The 19975-nt window shown below is 38.3% G+C and overlaps 1 protein-coding gene across 1 annotated transcript; it reads left to right on the forward strand.

Annotated features, from left to right (window-relative positions):
- The first annotated feature begins 2228 nt into the window (after positions 1-2228).
- On the forward strand, positions 2229-17824 carry LOC121388248. Its single transcript, XM_041519552.1, has 4 exons — positions 2229-2233; positions 13030-13154; positions 13725-13804; positions 16037-17824. The coding sequence occupies exon 4, from the start codon at positions 16081-16083 to the stop codon at positions 17155-17157; it is 1077 nt and encodes a 358-aa protein (XP_041375486.1). The 5' UTR covers positions 2229-2233; positions 13030-13154; positions 13725-13804; positions 16037-16080; the 3' UTR covers positions 17158-17824.
- The last annotated feature ends 2151 nt before the right edge of the window (positions 17825-19975 follow it).

A 19975-nucleotide genomic window follows, 5' to 3' on the forward strand; every position in this document is an offset into this window, starting at 1 on the left:
CGCATACAATTTGTATGGCGTTGCCATGACGTTCTCGCCTCAGACTCTAATAGCACCAGACCAGTCTCTATATGATACATATCTGTATACATAAGAGGCGGGACGTAGCCACGTGGAAAAGTGCTCGCTCGATGCGCGGTTTGTCTGGGATCGATCCCTGTCGGTGGGCCCATTGGGCTATTTCTCGTTCCAGCCAGTGCACCACAACTGGTATATCAAAGGCCGTGGTATGTACTACCCTGTCTGTGGGATGGTGCATATGAAAGAACCCTTGCTGCTAATCGAAAAGAGTAGCCAAGATCTGTGTGGTCCTTAACCAGATGTCTGACGCCATATAACCGAAACTAAAATGTGTCGAGTTCTTTCTTTCTGTATACTTAAAGTATATAGGTACGTATCATACTAGATAATACTACATGAGTGGCCGTTAGATACTATTTATCTCTACCTTGGATAAAAACACCAAACTAAGCACACATGAAATGAAATGATTTCAGATTCGCCTGTATCCGACGTGGACGACGTGTCGTTCCCAATGAGATCCCAGCGTCCGAAGACAGCCCCGGGGTACGGCCGTCGAGCTCGGACCTTTGAGAGGCTGCGACAGGCGTGGACAGAGTGCGAGTGCGAATAATTTTTACATGCTCATATACCACTAGAGTTTCGAGCATGTTCGTCCCGGTGACTTGCTCCGGAGCAGAAAAAATTAAGCGAACAATTTTGAAATTTACATCCAAAAATTAAATAGTGAACCTTTAAAATTTTGATGCGCATCTCTAATTAATAACAAAAAATCTACTCATTAAATTTGGTCGCTAGATTAGATCGGGCGGTCAAAAAGAAATTAAATAGATAGATAACTAGTTTAACGTGTTCGTTTACCACTAGGGTTTCGAACACGCCCATCCCGAGTCCGACCTCCGATAAAATCGGCTGGCCTGACTTGGGATGGGAGGGGAGGGGGGGGGGGGGGGGGGGGGTGTGAAAATGGACAGAATTTTGAAAATAGCAATTCCAAACCGGAAAGCAACGTGGATGTCAGCGAAGAGGTCGTCCACTTACCCAACGGAATCCACGTGCAAGGTGATGTAATTTTAATTTTTGGTCACTGGCGTAGCCAACCCACACTATGTATTGATGTATGAATATCTATATATTGTATGTATGTCGAGGTTGACTGTTACATACATAGATATTAACGCCCTGGCGCAGGGGATATTTAAATCCTTTCTGGCCTCACAAATTGTCCCATGCCGTTGCTGGGACTCGAACCTATGGTACCGAATCGTCCGCGACTTGCAGTCTTGCCACTATACCTTTTGGTTAGTTCATCAAGATTAACTTTGTCTACAAGTGCAAGCACTACCAAAGTTAATCCTGCCTACGAGTAACGCTATTAGCGCCCTTCCGAGTAGTTTTGCTCGGAACGGAATTCAATCCGAATTGCGGTCAAACTAAAAGAAAAACGACTGTCATCACGTTTTCCCACCCAAATCGTGTATTGTGATCTATTTCGAGCATATGGACACTAAGAAATACTTACTTTGAAACGATCTTCACTTTGAATTAAAGGAAAAACGACCGACTGTATGACTTGTGTTTAAAACGCGCGGTGCATTTTGGGAGGAAAATGAAACTCGGAACAATCTTGTATGTGAAAAAGGATCGGTGAAGTCATTTCTCGTTCCATAATGAATAAAACAAAAACCATAAAACTAAACATTAATTAAAGTTAATAAAATAACTTAAAAGTAAAAATAAATTAAAGTTAATAAAATAAAATAAAATACTTCACCGAGCGGATTCTAGCAGCTACTTTCTAGCAGACAATTACGCTGGCAGACAATTTCAGCTGACACGCATGGCGACGTTCTAAACACCGGACTCATACGCCTTTCAAACACACTGATATGCTAATTATTAGTATTCACTATAACTTAAGAATTTCAGAGTTTAAAAGAGTATCTTTATATACCCCCCCCCCCCACACACACACACACAAAATCAAAATAACAACCACGACTCATTTTTATGTCTTAAAAGGTCTTTGAAAGGCGTGTGAGTCCGGTGTTTAGAACGTCGCCATGCGTGTCAGCTGAAATTGTCTGCCAGCGTAATTGTCTGCTACAAAGTGGCTGCTAGAATCCGCTAATGGCGGAATGGCTAGGCTAGGTGAACCTCGCTGTTGTGCTTGCACGCGAGGTTTATCTTGGTGAACTACCTTTTGGTGTATGTACGTATTTTTATATTTTGAATATCGCTATTTTATGTATGTCGGATTTTGACTTAAACATACATATATTCAATGACGCACTGGCACTGGATATTAAAAAACTTTATTGCCGTCACAAATTTCCTCATGCCGTTACCGAGACCCGAACCTGTGGCACCCAATCGCCCGCAATTGTTGGGCCGGAACGCTACCAATCAGACCAACTACGTTCCACAAAAAATATAACGATCGTTAGTCGACCATATTCGTACCGGTCCAACAACCACGCGGTTATAAGGCCCCATGGCTTGGCAACGTTTGACTTACATACAGATGTGGACAGACCTGGCACTGGCTATATATGTATTTTTATATTTTGAATATCTCTATTGTATGCATGTCGGGTTTTGACTTAAACATACATATATTCGATGACGAACTAGCATGTATGTATGTATGTGTGTATGTATGTACCTTTTGGTGTATGTATGTAAGTATGTATGTATGCATGTATGTATGTATGTTTGTATGTATGTATGTATGGTTTTATAAAATTTAATACAGTAAAAAAGAAAAAGGTTTTGATTGTGTGTGTGGTGTGGTGTGTGTGTTTGTGTGTGTGTATGTGTGTCTGGTTTGTGCCTGGTTTGTGTGGTGTGTGTGGTGTGAGTTTGTGTGTATGTGTGTGTGTGGTATGTGTATGTGTGGTGTGTGTGTGTGGTGTGTGCATGTTTGTGTATGTGTGTGTGTGGTGTGCATGTGGTGTGTGTGGTGTGTGTGTGGTGTGTGTGTGATGTGTATATGTGTGTGTATATGTGTGTTTGGTGTGTGTGTGTGTGATGTGTGTGTATGTGCGTGTGCTGTGTATGTGTGTGTGGTGCGTGTGTGTGTGGCGTGTGTGTATGTGGTGTGTGTGTGTGGTGTGTGTATGTGGTGTGTATGTATATGTGGTGTGTGTATGTGGTGTGTGTGTATATATGTGGTGTGTGTATATGTGGTGTGTGTGTATATGTGTGTATATGTGGTGTGTGTGTGGTGTGTATGTGTGTATATGTGGTGTGTGTGTGTGTGGTGTGTGGTGTGTATGTGTGCGTATATGTGGTGTGTGTGTGTGGTGTGTTTGTGTGTGTGTATATGTGGTGTGTGTGTGTGTACATGTGGTGTGTATATATGTGGTGTGTGTCTACATGTGGTGTGTGTGTGGTGTGTATGTGTGTGTATATGTGGTGTGTGTGTGTTGTGTGTTTGTGTGTGTGTATATGTGGTGTGTGTGTGTGTGTGTGTATGTGCGTGTGTATGTGGTGTGTGTATGGTGTGTGTGTATGTGTGTGTGTATATGAGGTGTATGCATGTGTATATGTGGTGTGTGTGTATATGTGGTGTGTGTGTGTATGTGTGTGTGTGGTGTATGTGTATGTGTGTGTATATGTGGTGTGTATGGTGTGTGTATGTGGTGTGTGTGTGGTGTGTGTGGTGTGTGTATATGGTGTGTGTGTATATGTGGTGGTGGTGGTGTGTGTGTGTGGTGTATGTGTAAGTATGTGGTGTGTGTGTGTGGTGTGTGTGTATGTGTGGTTTGTGTGTGTTTGTGTGTGTGTATATATGTTGTGTGTGTATGTGTGTGTGTGTGGTGTGTGTGGATGTGTGTGTGTATGTGTGTGTGGTGTGTGTATATGTGGTGTGCGTATGTCGTGTGTGTGTGTGTACGTGGTGTGTGGTGTGTGGTATGTTTGTGTGGTGTATGTGTGTGTGTGTGGTGTTTGTGTGGTGTATGTGTGTGTGGTGCGTGTGTGTGGTGTGTGTGTGTGTGCGTGTGTGTGGTGTGTGTGGTGTATGTGTGTGTGGTGTGTGTGGTGTGGTGTGTGTGAGTGTGTGTATGTGTGTGTGGTGTGTGTGGTGTGGTGTGTGTGGTGTATGTGTGTGTGGTGTGTGTGGTGTGGTGTGTGTGGTGTATGTGTGTGTGTGTGTGTGGTGTGGTGTGTGTGTGTGTGTGTGTGTGTGTGTGTGTGTGTGGTGTGGTGTGTGTGGTGTATGTGTGTGTGGTGTGTGTGGTGTGTGTGTGTGAGTGTGTGTATGTGTGTGTGTGTGTGTGTGTGTGGTGTGTGTGGTGTATGTGTGTGTGGTGTGTGTGGTGTGGTGTGTGTGAGTGTGTGTATGTGTGTGTGGTGTGGTGTGTGTGGTGTGTGTGTGTGGTGTGTGTGTGTGTGTGTGTGGTGTGTATGTGTGTGTGTATGTGTATGTTTGTGTGTGTGTGTATGTGTATGTGTGCGTGTGCCTGTTTGTGTGTGGTGTGTGTGTGGTATGTGTGTGTGGTATGTGTGTGTGGTGGTTATGTGTGTGTATGTGTGTGGTGTGTGTGTGTGGTGTGTATATGTGTATGTGTGTGTGCGGTGTGTGTGTGTGTGTGGTGTGTGTGTGTGTGTGTGTGTGTGTGTGTGTGTGTGGTGTTCCATGGCCCCCGTGGTCCCTCTTCGTTACGCCACTGCATCTGGATGACCACAGTTATTTGTGAATCTTCAGCTGAGAATTATGTATACTAGCCCATAGCATCTTAAATACCCACCTGTGGTTAAAAATAAAGAAAGATACAGGTATTTTTAATCTCAAGGAAATTACAAAAAGGTTCATAATTATAAAGAGGACTCATTTTAAATATCTTTAGTGAAATGTTTATGTTACTTTCAACATAATGTGTCCAAACTGCATGCTTTTGTGTGCATTGTTTTGACAATGTTCACAGCCATACAAACTACGTCCAAGCGGGAGTTGGCGGATATCACACATATATTTATGGAAACTTTGCTCATCAAACTCGAATTTGAATAAAGGTTTAGCTATTAAATTTTTCACAAAATCAGCTTGCTTGAAAATTATCCCACGTTTGTCACAAGGAAAACCCGGTGTATGAATATCAAGCCTCTTTACAGCTAAACCATGTGCACTGCTGATGAAAAACCAATTGTTATTTAAAATATAATATTAACTCCTTTGCTATCACTAAGCTTAAGAATTTACTTCATATTCCAAATAGTAAGCCTTCAAATATGGATCTGTGCAAAAGCAACACGCGAACTCTTTCCTGCGTACACAAGGGAGCTAACTGTGTACTGCTAGCTCTGTTGAATGCTCGGCCGGTCTAGGCTCGATCCCGTCGGTGGGCCCATTGGGTTATTTCTCGTTACAACCAGTGCACCACAACTAGTATATCAAATACCGTGGTATGTGTTGTCCGGTCTGTGGGAAGGTGCATGTGAAAGATCCCTTTCTACTAATGGAAACATGTAATGGGTTTCCTCTCTAAGACTATATATCAAAATTATTAAATGTTGACACCCAATAGTCGATGATTAATAAATCAATGTGCTTTAGTGGTGTCGTTAAACAAAAAATAATAACTTTTTTTCTATTTAATTTTGTCCTCTTCTCATGGTGTTCTTTCCTGTCTGTGGGAAAGTGCATATAAAAGATCCCTTGTTGCATTAGGAAAAATGTAGCGGGTTTCCTCTGATGACAACGAGTGAGAATTACCAAATGTTTAACATCCAATGGTCGATGATTAATTAATCAATGTGAACGCTGCGTCGGTTACGAGCGAGTCCGGCCGGTGGAAGGATGAACCATACATGATGGTCAGCGCCATAGGGCCGCAGGTGAGGATTAGAATGTTGATGGAACAGAAACTACTGATGGAATAGCGAGTGTTGATGGAACAGAAACTGCTGATGGAACAGCGAATGTTGATGGAACAGAAACTGCTGATGGAACAGCGAATGTTGATGGAACAGAAACTGCTGATAGAATAGCGAATGTTGATGGAACAGAAACTGCTGATGGAACAGCGAATGTTGATGGAACAGAAACTGCTGGTGGAATAGCGAATGTTGATGGATCAGAAACTGCTGATGGAATAGCGAATGTTGCTGTGGAGCGAAGGACTGGCGATGATGTAGAAACTGTTGATGAGAAACGAGAAAGCGCCGATGCAATAGCAACTGTTGATGAAATGGGAACAGTTGATGAAAGTGAAAAATTCGATAATGAAGTAGAAACTGTTGATGAAGGACAAGCAACTGGTGATGAACGACAAGGTATTGGTGATGCGATAGAAATTGTTGGTGAAAAGCAAACTTGTGTTGATGATTTAGAAAATGTTGATGAAAGTAAGACAAGTGGAAATGATATACACATTATCGATGAAAAACTAGAAACTGGTGATGGAATAAAAGTTAGTGTTGAAAAGTCCGTCATAGGTAATGGAATAGAAACTGATAACAATGCACTAGGCAGTACCGATGAAATAGAACCTGCTTATGAAAATCAACGAATTAACGGTGAAATAGAAACTGTTTATGAAACACAATAATAATATTGATGTAAGAGAAGAACCAGAAATTGTTGTTGAAATAGATCCTATTGTTGAAAGAGAGGAAACTGTTGATAGAACAGAAAATGTTGAGGGGGGAGAAAGAACTGTTGATGAAATAGAAACCGTTAATGTAATAGAAATTATTGATCTGAGAAATGCTAATGAGGAAAGAGAAGAACTTTATGAGGAGGTAGAAACCATCGATAGAGGTGAATGAACTGTTGATGAAATACAAACTGTTGAGGAAAGGTTCACAGAGAATGACGTGCAATTTGGAGAGAACGAATCCACGGTGGTGAGAATAGACTCGCCAACAGCTGATGGTGAAGGTCCTCCTGACACGCTGGATCACCAGTCTACACAGGATGAACAGCCGGAAGAGGCTGACGAGAAGCCAGCCAACAGTGAGGTATTTTTTGTCACGGATGAAAATGACGTAGAGGATGGAGAAGGGAACCAGTTGGAGACAGACACGCAAAGCGCTGCTGTTGATGGCGAATCAACACCTGTGTGAATGCTTGACTAGTGGCGGAGGGGAGCAGTCGTGTTTTCGGAGAGATATTTCTGTGGTGAATACTGTGATAAACATTGAAAACATATTTAACAATGAATCATAACTTGTGTCAGTATTTGAGTCATAGGGTGAAGTGTGGGGGGGGGGGGGGGGGGGGGGGTGGTGGTGGGGGGGGGGGGGGGGGGGGTTCGTGAAAGAATACGGATGCACTTTCTCCTTTTTAACTGGCGTTCCATTGTGAATTTCGGAATAGCAGTGAATGGTTTGGTAGAAATTGTGTGGATTGGGGTGGGAGTCTTATTTTGAATACTGTGTTAACCGGTTTTGTTAAAAGTTTGTATTTTGTTGTGTTGTTTTCTGAATTGGTGATATTCACTTTTATATTTTGTCCTTTTAATCCATTTCGAAGATTATTGTTCTTTCGAGCTAATTGTAACTGTAACAAATCTAGATACAGCCTCAGATTTATGGGGCTATTTCAGAAATATGGACAGGGTCACGCTGTCGCGGCTGTGAAAGGCTATAAGAATCAATAATTTGCGGTCATATGGCATAGAAGATGTACACCCATGGTGGTGAACAATGTGACCTGAGACGAGGCTTTCTGAGTCCCATGGTCGGCTTTCCATTACTTAGGCAATCATAATGTCCTTTCTGTGTTAATATTAATACTAATATTAATATTAAACATTTTTTACTTTTTCGACCGTTAGTTTAATGATGTTCCCAGATGCTCTAGAACTATTCTCAAAGTATCGTCTCAGAACAGTTTCTTAGTATTGGCAGGACTCGAACCTACTGCACCGATTCGCATGACATTTGTCAGCCCGCAACTGTAACCACTTGGCATAAAACAATGGAAGCCCAATTAACCGTAGTTAAGATAGCGTGGCGGCAGACATTCTGTGGAAACTGATATAACACTTTGTTTAGTTCATTCTGGAGCTGTAGATTAAACCATTAAGTGGATTTGCTTTAAAGTTACAAATGTTAATTTAAAAAGCATTACATGTGTAAATAAATTAAACTTATGATGTTGAACTCAAAATATAGTAAATGAATTCTGACTTAAGGATATTAATGTTTGACATTACCTGCAATGTTGTCGAATCCATGTTTGTACATTTATAATCCATTTGTAGTCACAGGAGAGCGACGAATTGGCTTATTTGCCTGCTAAAACGTATATGATACTAAAGTTTTAAACCCATACCGAGTCTAATAATCTGGGGTTTTTTGTTGCAAAAAACTATTGTAGAAAAAAACAGGTTATAGAAAACTAAAATCTTAACATATTATAATTCAACTGTATAGATAAAAGATCATTTCTAATACAGGGGTGAAGACAAAATGCTTGAAAAGCCAAGGTATGCGGTTCCATTTGGAGTAATTAATCAATGTGGAATGGCAGGCGCTTCCTTTGGCTGTTCCATCAGTTGTCTTCATCCCCTGTATACATATAAACTAATTTAACCTGTGCAATTTGATGGTAATTAGTAAAGAAAAACGTTTTTGTTTACACAGATTGCTGGTGGGTTTTGTTTGTTTTTGTTTTTTTTACAAAAAAAAATGTTTTGCGAGGTGGTATGGGTTTAAAACTTAATACTTTTTTTATATGAATTTTAGCGTTGTTCGTAATAGAGTTACATGCCAATTCATCGGCTCCCTATTGACGCAAAATAACTGTCAATTAGGAGACAGGATAATGTGTAGCGATTGCAAACGGACTGTTTATACTAGATGTATACAAACTAACTGTCAATTAGGAGACAGGGTAATGTGTAGCGATTGCAAACGGACTGTTTATACTAGATGTATACAAACTAACTGTCAATTAGGAGACAGGGTAATGTGTAGCGATTGCAAACGGACTGTTTATACAAGATGTATACAAACTAACTGTCAATTAGGAGACAGGGTAATGTGTAGCGATTGCAAACGGACTGTTTATACTAGATGTATACAAACTAACTGTCAATTAGGAGACAGGGTAATGTGTAGCGATTGCAAACGGACTGTTTATACTAGATGTATACAAACTAACTGTCAATTAGGAGACAGGGTAATGTGTAGCGATTGCAAACAGACTGTTTATACAAGATGTATACAAAATAACGGTCAATTAGGAGACAGGGTAATGTGTAGCGATTGGAAACTGGTGAGCATTCGTTACTTTATATACATTGTGTTTTATTATTTTGTATATAATTAATGTATTGCAGATTAGTTTACAAAAAAGAAAAAAAACACCCAACAAAACAAACATATTATTTATAAATAATGTGATGCCATGTAAATTTCATTTTTTCCCATTACAGTTTGTGAAAATATTAAAATTTGTGTTGCTTTAATTGTTTTGCAAAAGTACACTATATGTCAACAGAGATCACAACGAACCTGTCATCACATTTACTCAGTGGCGGTTCCAGGTCCCGTGCTTACAAAACAGGCTCAATCTCAAATGACGTCATACGCATGCAATTTGTATGGCGTTGCCATGACGTTTCTGTCTCTATCAGTCTCCAGTCTAGACTCTAAAGGTTTTATGGGGCGGGACGTAGCTCAGTAGCATGATGCGCGGTCGCTTTGGGATCGATCCCCGTCGGTGGGCCATTTGGGCTATTGCTCGTTCCAGCCAGTGCACCACGACTGGTATATCAAAGGCTGTGGTATGTGCTATCCTGTCTGTGGGTTGGTGCATATAAAAGATCACTTGTTACTAATGGAACAATATATTGGGTTTCCTCCATGACCATATGTTAGACATCCAGTAGCCGATGATTAACAAATCAATGTGCTCTAGTGATGTCGTTAAACAAAACCAAAGTTCCGGAGCATGTGGGTTTTGATTTTCCGAAAATGAAACCCCCCAAAAACCCCAACAAAAATAGCACAACCCCCCACCCCCCTCACATCAACATTAAAACCAAAAAAAGAAAACGACAAGAACAGAGAACAAAACAAAACAAAAACAACGCAAGCATTATCTAATTGTAATTACGACAAAAGGGCAACTACTACATACATAATATATAAAAAAAATTAAAAAATTAAACGACACCACTAGAGCACATTGATTTAGTATTCATTGGCTATTGGATGTCAAACGTTTGGTAATTTCGACATTACGTCTTAGAGAGAAAACCCGCTACATTGTTCCATTAGTTGCAAGGGATCTCTTATATGTACCATCCTATAGACAGACTAGCACATACCACGGCCTTTGATACACCAGTCGTGGTGCACTGGCTGGAATACATCCATATTAATGTCTTGCCAAACTAGTTTACAGTATTACAGAATCAATGCATTATCAATTTTTTTTTAAAGATGATTTATGAAGCGAAATCGGTATTACTTCCCAATAATGTCCAGACACATACACGCACGCACACACACGCACACACACACACAAAAGAAAGAAAAAACCCTCAAAGAGTAAGAACATTTATTGTATGAATGAGATGGAAATACAATATCCCGATGATTTTTACATAAATAAATAAAGAAATGTTTTGTTTAATGACGCACTCAACACATTTTATTTACGGTTATATGGCACCAGACATGGTTAAGGACCACACAGATATTGAAGGAGCAAACCAGCTGTCGCCACTTCATGAGCTACTCTTTTTGATTAGCAGCAAGGGATCTTTTATATGCACAATCCACAGAGTAGTACATACCACGGCCTTTGATATACCAGTCGTGGTGCAATGGAACGAGAAATAGCCCATTGGGCCCACCAACGGGGATCGATCCCAAAACTGTGGTTGGGGATTGAGTTGAACCATAGACACAGTTTGAGCATTGTAGGGTGTACACTACCAAATCAAATCCCATAGACGACAATAGTAACATATACGGCTAAAACTCCTACCTGCAACGTATCAACCGACATAAACGCCACGGATATAAATACTACCACCCCTTACACTTAAAGTGAATCAGAAAAAAATGGGGGTCAAGCTGCTCGTTTCTGAGATAACGGGTAGCGTCTATGACTACCCTAGTTTCGCACAAAATTTGAGTACTTTTTTTTACAGGTACCCCATACATGTTTCAAGCACAAGGCTACTTGACACATTGGTACTAGATGAAATAAAATTGCACATTTATTTTACCCAGATGAAACTATTATTTTTTACAACCAACACACTCACATTTATAACCAATCACAGGACTTGTGGTGTTCACTTCTCTGTCAAAAGCTCGGTGCACCTCCAACTTTGACCCAGCCGGAAGTTATTTGGTATTGTACTACCTGTACGACCGCTTGTCAGTCATAAACAGCAGTAAAAAGATTGTTAAAGGGACAGTCCTGAGTTTACAACCATTGTAAAATTTGAGCGTTTTCGATGACGCAACATACAAATTAAATACATTTTCTTATTTAAAATATCAGTGTCTCTATTTGTAAGGTGTTTGTTGTTGTCCTAATGCTTGAAGTATTCCATACCGGATTTTACCACACACTAATTTCGTACGTACGAAAAGATATATAAGTGCTACAAACATTAGTATATGACCGCAAACACATTCGATATACAGACACTGGTATTCTAAACAAGAAAATGCATTTAGTATGAGATAGTAGTGGCTGCAAACTAAGGACAGTCCCTTTAATTTTTTCACCAGCCCTGTCTCTGCTCGGAGGTAAATATGCAATAAAGACGTAATCCTCCAGAGAACCACACCCCCCGTCAGAATTTTATTTTTTATTATTATTGTTTTTACATATTAAAAAAAAAAGATAAATAAAAGTGGGTTTTTTTATGTAACACATTTTTGAAAGTTATGCTGTGAAACCCCTCCCCCACTAGAATTTTTGGACCCACTGCTGCAGACACAGGGTTTGCTCGAGAAGGTAGGTGACAAAACAGGTTAGGCCACGGACAATTCATGTTTCCACAGGTGTCAATCACTTTGGAACTTCAACCTATCAAAGCGCGCTATTTCCACACACCCATAATGCTTTATTTCCGTCCGCCATATTGTCCCACAAGCGGTGTTTTTATGTTGATCATTGTTTAGTTCAGTTGTTAAGTAAGCGCTAATACTTCCTTTGTTAGAAGGCATTATTCATAGGCACAGTGGTGAAGCGATGTGCTTGGGGTACATGCAAATCGGATGAACGGTACGAAAGTGGACAGCATTTGACATTTATACCGTTTCCGAAGCCGAAAACGCAACGAGAAAAATGTTTTTAAAATGGATTCGACTATGCAGACGACCACACTCTCAACTAAATGTTGATAACATAAACAAGCACAAGTATGTTTGTTCAAAGGTGAGTGTAGCTGTGCATGAAATTATCTCATTTTTATTTATTTCATAGTTATTTATTTATTTAAAATTCAAATTTAAACATACAGGAGTAGAAAACTAAGAAATGTAAATTTAAATATGGCATTACCATAATAAGGAATGGTAATGCATGCGAGTCATTCAAAGTATTCTTACATTCGTTGTAATTTTACTCATTTGTAGTTCAGGATCAAATCCACTCGATGGACCAATTTAAAAAAAAAAAAAATCAGTTCTAGGCAGTGCACTACCACTGGTATACCAAAGGCTGTGGTATGTACTCTCCTGTCTATGTGAAAGTGCATATAAAGGATCCCTTGCTACATGATAAAATGTAGAGGGCTTCCTCAGACAAACATATCAAAATGACCGTATATTTCACGTCTAATAACCGATGATTAGTAAACGATGTGTTCTAGTGGCATCGTTAAATAAAACAAACGTTACTCTTTTTTTTTTCTGTAGTTCAAGAATATTTTAAATGCATATCACCATTCTAAAACATGATTTGAAGATGCATAATATGAAATGAAATTATACAGCCATGCTTTATTTTATTTTTTCACCATTTGTAGCTTACCTTTTTTTTGCATTTTGCATTTTGATATCTGAAAATATTTTCTTTTACAGAAAGAGAGAGGCCCAACAGAGATACACCCTGATCCAGTAGCTGCAGATGGGAGTCGATCAACACCGCCAAGACCCCCACCAAAGAAACGGCGATTACAGGAGATTTCAATCGAAAGTAATACAGAGTAGGTAACCCCATTTAAAGCAAGTTCAAGTACATGACTTTTAAGTCACAATTTCTCAGGTTTTGTTTACAAATACCTTGGGTGTTGTTTTCTTACTGGTTTTTAATGTGTTAAAGATAATTTGCAGTCATTGGCTGAACAAATTTATTTATTGTGATTTTCACATACAAGATTAATAACAAGAAAATACAAAATACATTCAGAGCTTCTAGAATTTTCATAAAATCCAGTAGCCATGGGATCAGTGATTTTTTAAATTTACTAGCCATAATTAAAAAATCACTAGCCCAACTTTAGTTTAATTTGACTAATTAATAGGAATAATCGGATTTGTCACCTAAAGAGTGAGGTAGAGCTTAAAACACTAACATTGGGGTAGGGGTGGAGGCAGGATAGTCATATTTACAAAATAGACTTGACTGTAAAATTTGACCAAATATTTTTACTAACCGTTGGGCATGGCAATAGCAGTTATTGACTAGCCCAGCATTCAATATCATTAGCCATGGGGATAGGGCTACCACAATCTACAAGCCCTGACATTAATTGATTACATTCTCATGATTTCAGTGCCACCAGACCCGATGACAATGAAAATGCTCCACCTACAGAATTCCATAAAGATGAAAGTACTCAAACTGATGAAAACTGTAAGTTCAAGTGTTCAATGCATTAATTACACATTTATGTGTAGTAATAATAATGTGTTGTGTAAATTATTTACACAAAAATGAAACCTAACCCACAACATATATACACCTGTATATTCAATATACACCTAAACTACTTGTTTTTTTCCATTTCGGCTAGATGGGGTTTTGCATATTTCATGTAAAACAAAGATAATTTTAGCAACATGTTTTGCATATGGTCAATATTCGGATAAATCCGCTGAACATGCAAGTCTTTAGTGGTATAAACTACAAAGTCACAAAACTTTGAGCCAGAACCTGGTCATAGTATTGATGATTCTGAGGCAAAATAATTGAATTGCCTTCCCTTTTCAAAATAATTTTTTTAAGTTCATCAACTGCTTGATTAATTGTATGGTCTCTTGCAGTATATGGGCACTTGACCTCAATTATGCCACAATCATTGTTATCACATACTTTACCATCTGGGCTGGCACCTAAAAACAAAAATTCTTTATTTACCACCAGTCCACATTCATGTGTCTGGTGTCTTGTATGATACAGTTCAAGATACTTGGCTTTTGCTTTTGGTTCATTTCTTCTGCCATATTCCAAGGGAGCAGCTGATATTTCTTTGATGTTGTCACGGGGATTCTATAATTCCCGTAACTGAATAAAACACGATTATCAAAATATCTCTCCTAACTGTATATGTATTAGATCTCTCTGTAACAGGCGGTTAAACCCTAGTATGGCTCGTCTCTAGGTATGATCAGAGATACGATCTTATATAAGTATATATTATTATAGCACGTTAGTTCTCTAGAAAACACAACAAAAACACAATACACTTTGGAATCTGTATTAATCTACGCTGACAAATGTACAGCCGTAGTAGTTAATTAATAACAGCAATAATAACAACCCAGAACTAATCACTTAATTAGTTAATCTCTAGGTGTCTAGTTACACAATATGCGAATCACTTCACCGTTACACCACACCCACACGTGTGATAATTGAGAAACGCTTCCAGGAGAAGTTAATTAATAAAGGAATTACAACACCATTCCTAACTGGTTAATTTTTAATTAACCTTTACTAGTCGTTCAGTAACGTGTGATAATTTAGAAACGCTTCCAGGAGAAGTTAATTAATAAAGGAATTACAACACCATTCCTAACTGGTTAATTTTTAATTAACCCTTAACTACTCTTTCAGTAATCTTGTAACACAGAATTAAAACTTATCACAATAAAGACAATAACCTACAGTGTACCTAGGTCCGCTAGGATGGCTGGCTAAGCTTTATATTACCAAATACTCGTATAATGTTAGAACAAAAAGTCTACGATTTACTTCGTCAGATGACCGAAGACACTGTCTAAAGAATATTGGTATAATACAGTATTAAAATATTTAAAGTCACATCAATCACATCAAGGTTATACACAGAGCAGAAAATATATTTACCAAAGTCCAAACGGACTAACGTTCCCTCGGAGCCTTCCTATTCGTTCTCCTCCATATCTCTAAAACACTAGCTATTTATTATAATCAGGATTTTGCCTGGGGGTACAAGGCGGTACCTCACGTATCATCTCATATTCTACATCTACTAGAGTCGGTATATTTCTCTCTGATCGTCAGTCTGGCTGTCGCCAACCGCGAGCAATCTCCTGGCCATAAACAGCACTACCGGAGATATTACGTAACTACTAGCCACATGGCCTCCGCAACTGGCTGAGGGTGTGTATTAGGCGTACCGATCGAGGACGGTCGCGCAGAAGTCTTACGTAACAAGTTGCCCATCTGGGCTACGGGCAATAAACTGCACACGGCCCTCTAACACAATTAAAATCGCCACAGGCGAAACAAATTTAAGAGCATGTTCCGTGACAGGTGTTAAATATATTCTCCAAGAATTTTGAAGATGGCACAGACTTGAGTTGTAAAACTTTCCCAAAATTTGACGCTGTTATTCGTTTGGCCCTTGATGTTTTCCATAACTGGCAGCTTGCCTGTCCCTGTGTCTGGCTTTCCAGTTTTTCTGCATCAACCAGGGCAAAGTCTTTATTTAAGCAAAGATATTCATCTGTTAACTTTACAGGTGCTGTTTTTGGAAATAGTGTATTGCCGCATCCAGTTCCCACAGAGGCTTCTATATTTTTGAAGTTTCTTGTCTAAAATATAATACAAAATATTTTGTTAAGTACATTGAATGTGTCTTTTTCATTCATATCTTTTCAGGGTTTTCCCCACTTGATCACCTGGTACATAATGCAGAGAGTCACATGGTACATAGTGCAGAGAGTCAGAAACTTCGAAAACATTTAGAAGAGACAACAATGCAAAATGATGAATTGCTTAAGAAAGTACAAGAGCAGAAGACACGAATAACAGAATTAGAGAAAAAATTAGAAGATGGAGAAAGATTTGGTTTTAATAGTGTCTGTAGAAGAGATGGAAAACTTAAAGATCTGTTCCAGTATTACACAGGATTAAAGCTGTTAAGATTTCTTGCACTCCTTGATTTTCTTGCACCAAGTGATAATTGCATTTCTTACAGAAAAAGTAGGAGTGACATTAGAAGGCTTGCCCTGAAAGATTGTCTTTTTCTATGTTTGTGTAGATTGCGGCATAATTTTGGCCTAAAAGACATATCCATGCGATTTGGACTTTCATTGCAATCTTCGAGTGAGATTTTTAATGCATGGATTGAACACATGTATTTCAAATTTGGACAGTTAAATATTTGGCCACACAGGGATATAATAATTAACAATATGCCTGCTGACTACAAAAAGGAATTTCCCACAAGTCTGATTATCATTGATGGCACAGAAATTAAAACACAATCTCCTTGTGCTATGGCTCTACAAAGTCAAATGTACAGTGACTACAAATCAAGCACTACCTTAAAGTGTCTTATTGGTTGTGATCCATGTGGATCATTGATGTTTGTTTCTGAACTGTTTACTGGGTCTGTATCAGACAAAGAAATTACAACAAACAGTGGGTTTTATGATTTACTGAAAGCTCTACATGAAAGAGGTTATTTACTGGAAGGAGATGCTGTCATGGCAGACAAAAGATTCACCATTGGGAACGAATTAGAAAAGCTAGGATTAAAATTAAATATACCGCCATTTGCTTCGTCTGGTTCACAGATGTCCCCAGGAGATACAGAACTGACACAAAAAATTGCAAAACATCGAATTCACATTGAAAGAGTAATTTTCAAAATAAAAAAAAACTACAGAATTGTCTTTCATACAATCCCAACTTCGCTCTTCCAAAACATAAGCCAGATTTGGGCAGTTTGTTGCTTTTTGACATTGTTTCAAGATACATTTGTTAGGGATAAATGAAATTGGAAAACAGAAAGAAAGGTTTTTACCTGATATGATAACAGTGAGCCAACAGGTACTTTCCCAAAAGGTGTATCTACTGTAGGTCCATCTTCTGATAAAATATATCCCAGTGGCGTTCCATCGAGTTGTCTCAGTTTTTTAACATCAGAAGACTCAACAAGAGGAAGTCTGAAGTGTAAATAATTAGTACATGTGTTGCATAACCGTATGCTAAGCTGTATACTAACTTAAAAACAAATAAAACAAACTTTACAACAATTTATGATGCATTAGCAACTGCTACATTTTACAGAAAATATTGTAAGACCTGTTCTAAAGATGATGATTATTATATCTACCTACAGATGTAGTAAAACATTGTTTATAGGTTCCTTGGAAATCCCCCCATTTGCAATCCAAATAAAAATAATCTAAGTCTATCTTGCCAGTTTTCCAACTTATAAGGTGTAGTATTTACTTGTTAAAAAGGAATTGTAACATTGTTGTCATTACGATGTATTCATATTGCAGAGGTATTTATGTGCATAATAATTTCGTATTGTTAGCGGCACAATACTTTTAAAGTATCATATTACATTCCAGTTAATTATTAAATATTAATTTCACAACAACATGAAATTAGTTTATGCAAAATATAATCAATTCTGTGTTTTATTATATTGATTAAAATATACATGTACATTTTATATTCAGTTTATTGTTTATTATTTATTTCTCTACATTTTCAGAGAGTATATTTTTACAATATGCAAAGAAGTTGCAGAACATACTGAGATATTCCAGAAATACAATAAAAATCTCAATGAGGTGATGCTAATTTCAAAATGAATCGATATAATTAGTATCAAAGAACAAATCAACATTATAAGTCTTACTTCTTCTGTGTGTCCAACTGACACAATACAGGCTTTCGTTTTCTGACTTCTGCTGTTGGTCTTTCCACCACAACATGGCTCATTGGTATTGGCTTTATTTTCATCCCTCTTGGATGGCCCCACTGTCTTGGAATGCTCGTACAATTCTGCTGTTCTGGGACTGATGTTAAATTGTGCAGCTTGAATCCTTGTAAGGTTTTTAAGAGCCCAGTAATGTGTGAGCAGTGGCCACTTAGCCTGGAAGTACAAAACAAAATTCGTTGATATTCATGAACACCTGTTGTTTTCAAATAATAATACACAGTTGATATTTAGCTATATACAAATTACCTATTATAAATATGAATAATATACATGCCCACACATCCCATGAACAGAAAAAAAGAAGAAAGAAATGTTTTATTTAATGACGCACTCAACACATTTTATTTACGGTTATATGGTGTCAGACATGGTTAAGGACTACACTGTATTGAGAGAGGAAACCCACTGTTGTCACTTCATGGGCTACTATTTTTGATTAGCAGCACCATCCCACAGACAGGGTAGTATATACCAGTCATGGTGCACTGGCTGGAACGAGAAATGGGCCAATGGGCCCACAGACTGGGCCCATGAACAGTGTAAAAAGAAGAAGAAGAAGACACTGTGTGTGTGTGTGTGTGTGTGTGTGTGTGTGTGTGTGTGTGTGTGTGTGTGTGATGCATATGACCGAAATTGGTTGTGAGGTGAATTCAAACTAAACAGTTGAGCGATCTATTGTAAATGTTCAAATATTATTACAAAGTCTTGACAATGCAGCTTTAAAACACGTGTGTGTCATTTGTTATATTCCGTGGTTTGTTACTTTTGTTTTTGCTTTGCACTAAAATAAACCATGCTGCAATATTAGTTTAATACCAAAATATCCTCACCCAGCTTTACAGGAGCAGTTAGCCTCTGATAGCTGTTTCGTCTCCAAGAAAACTTGAATATGGAGTTTGTGTGCCGAGTCGTTTTTCTTCATGGAACGCCAGCATCTCGCATTTACTTTCGGTTTATTTTCGTTGGAAATGTTTATATCGTGGATGTAGCCTTACGTAAAATAATTTAAACCTTTCTCTTGTGCTTTTCTGAAAAGGCCCGAACTCTCAGGAAGATATAAAACAGACATATCATCTGGAATACTTTTTAGATCAGCTACGCAGTCTGCTGCGGATTCCGCCATTTTGGATGTTAGCTTGTGGGACGGAGTAACAGTAACTAAGGGGGCGTGGCTTACGGAGTAATTGTGGAAACATGAATTCGTGGTTATGGCCTACTATAGGTGAACGACGTAAACAAAACATAAACAAACGAAAATTACCACCCTGACCGTCTGTTGTGTATTACACATACACCCTAATATTAGTAATTAAATTGTTATACTATTTTTAAAGAGTTAAATTCCTTTGTTAGCTGTAAAATACGATAACACCACTTTAAAGGGACATTCCTGAGTTTGCTGCAATATTTAAGATGTTATCGACTAACAGAAACTTTTAACGATTGTAATTACATATCAAATATATTTTTTCTGCATAAAATATTAGTGGCTGTATAATATTAAACGTGTTGTTGATCGTTCTAATATTTATACAAGGTTAAATTTCATTTTATTTCCTAAAATATTATTTTTGGTACGTACGAAATTATTTGAAGACAAAATCTAGTTTGCACTTCTTACAAATATTAAGACGAACAGAAACACATTGAATATACAGACACTGATATTCTGAAGAAGAAAATATATTTAATATGTAAGTTTAATCATAGAAATATTTTATTAGTCGGAAACATCTTATAGGTAGTAGTCTACCAAATAGCATCTCGTCCAGGTCAGAGTTCGAGGTACACCCAACTTTTGATACAGCAGTTCATGGTTCCTCGAATGCCATTGGTGACATATGTGACAGGACTTG

The sequence above is a fragment of the Gigantopelta aegis genome, chromosome 1 (assembly GCF_016097555.1).
Source record: "Gigantopelta aegis isolate Gae_Host chromosome 1, Gae_host_genome, whole genome shotgun sequence".
NCBI classification, from domain to species: domain Eukaryota; kingdom Metazoa; phylum Mollusca; class Gastropoda; order Neomphalida; family Peltospiridae; genus Gigantopelta; species Gigantopelta aegis.

Excerpts from the sequence above, each read along its gene's own strand:
- LOC121388248 (XM_041519552.1), top strand. The coding sequence starts at position 16,081 with ATGGTACATAGTGCAGAGAGTCAGAAACTTCGAAAACATTTAGAAGAG.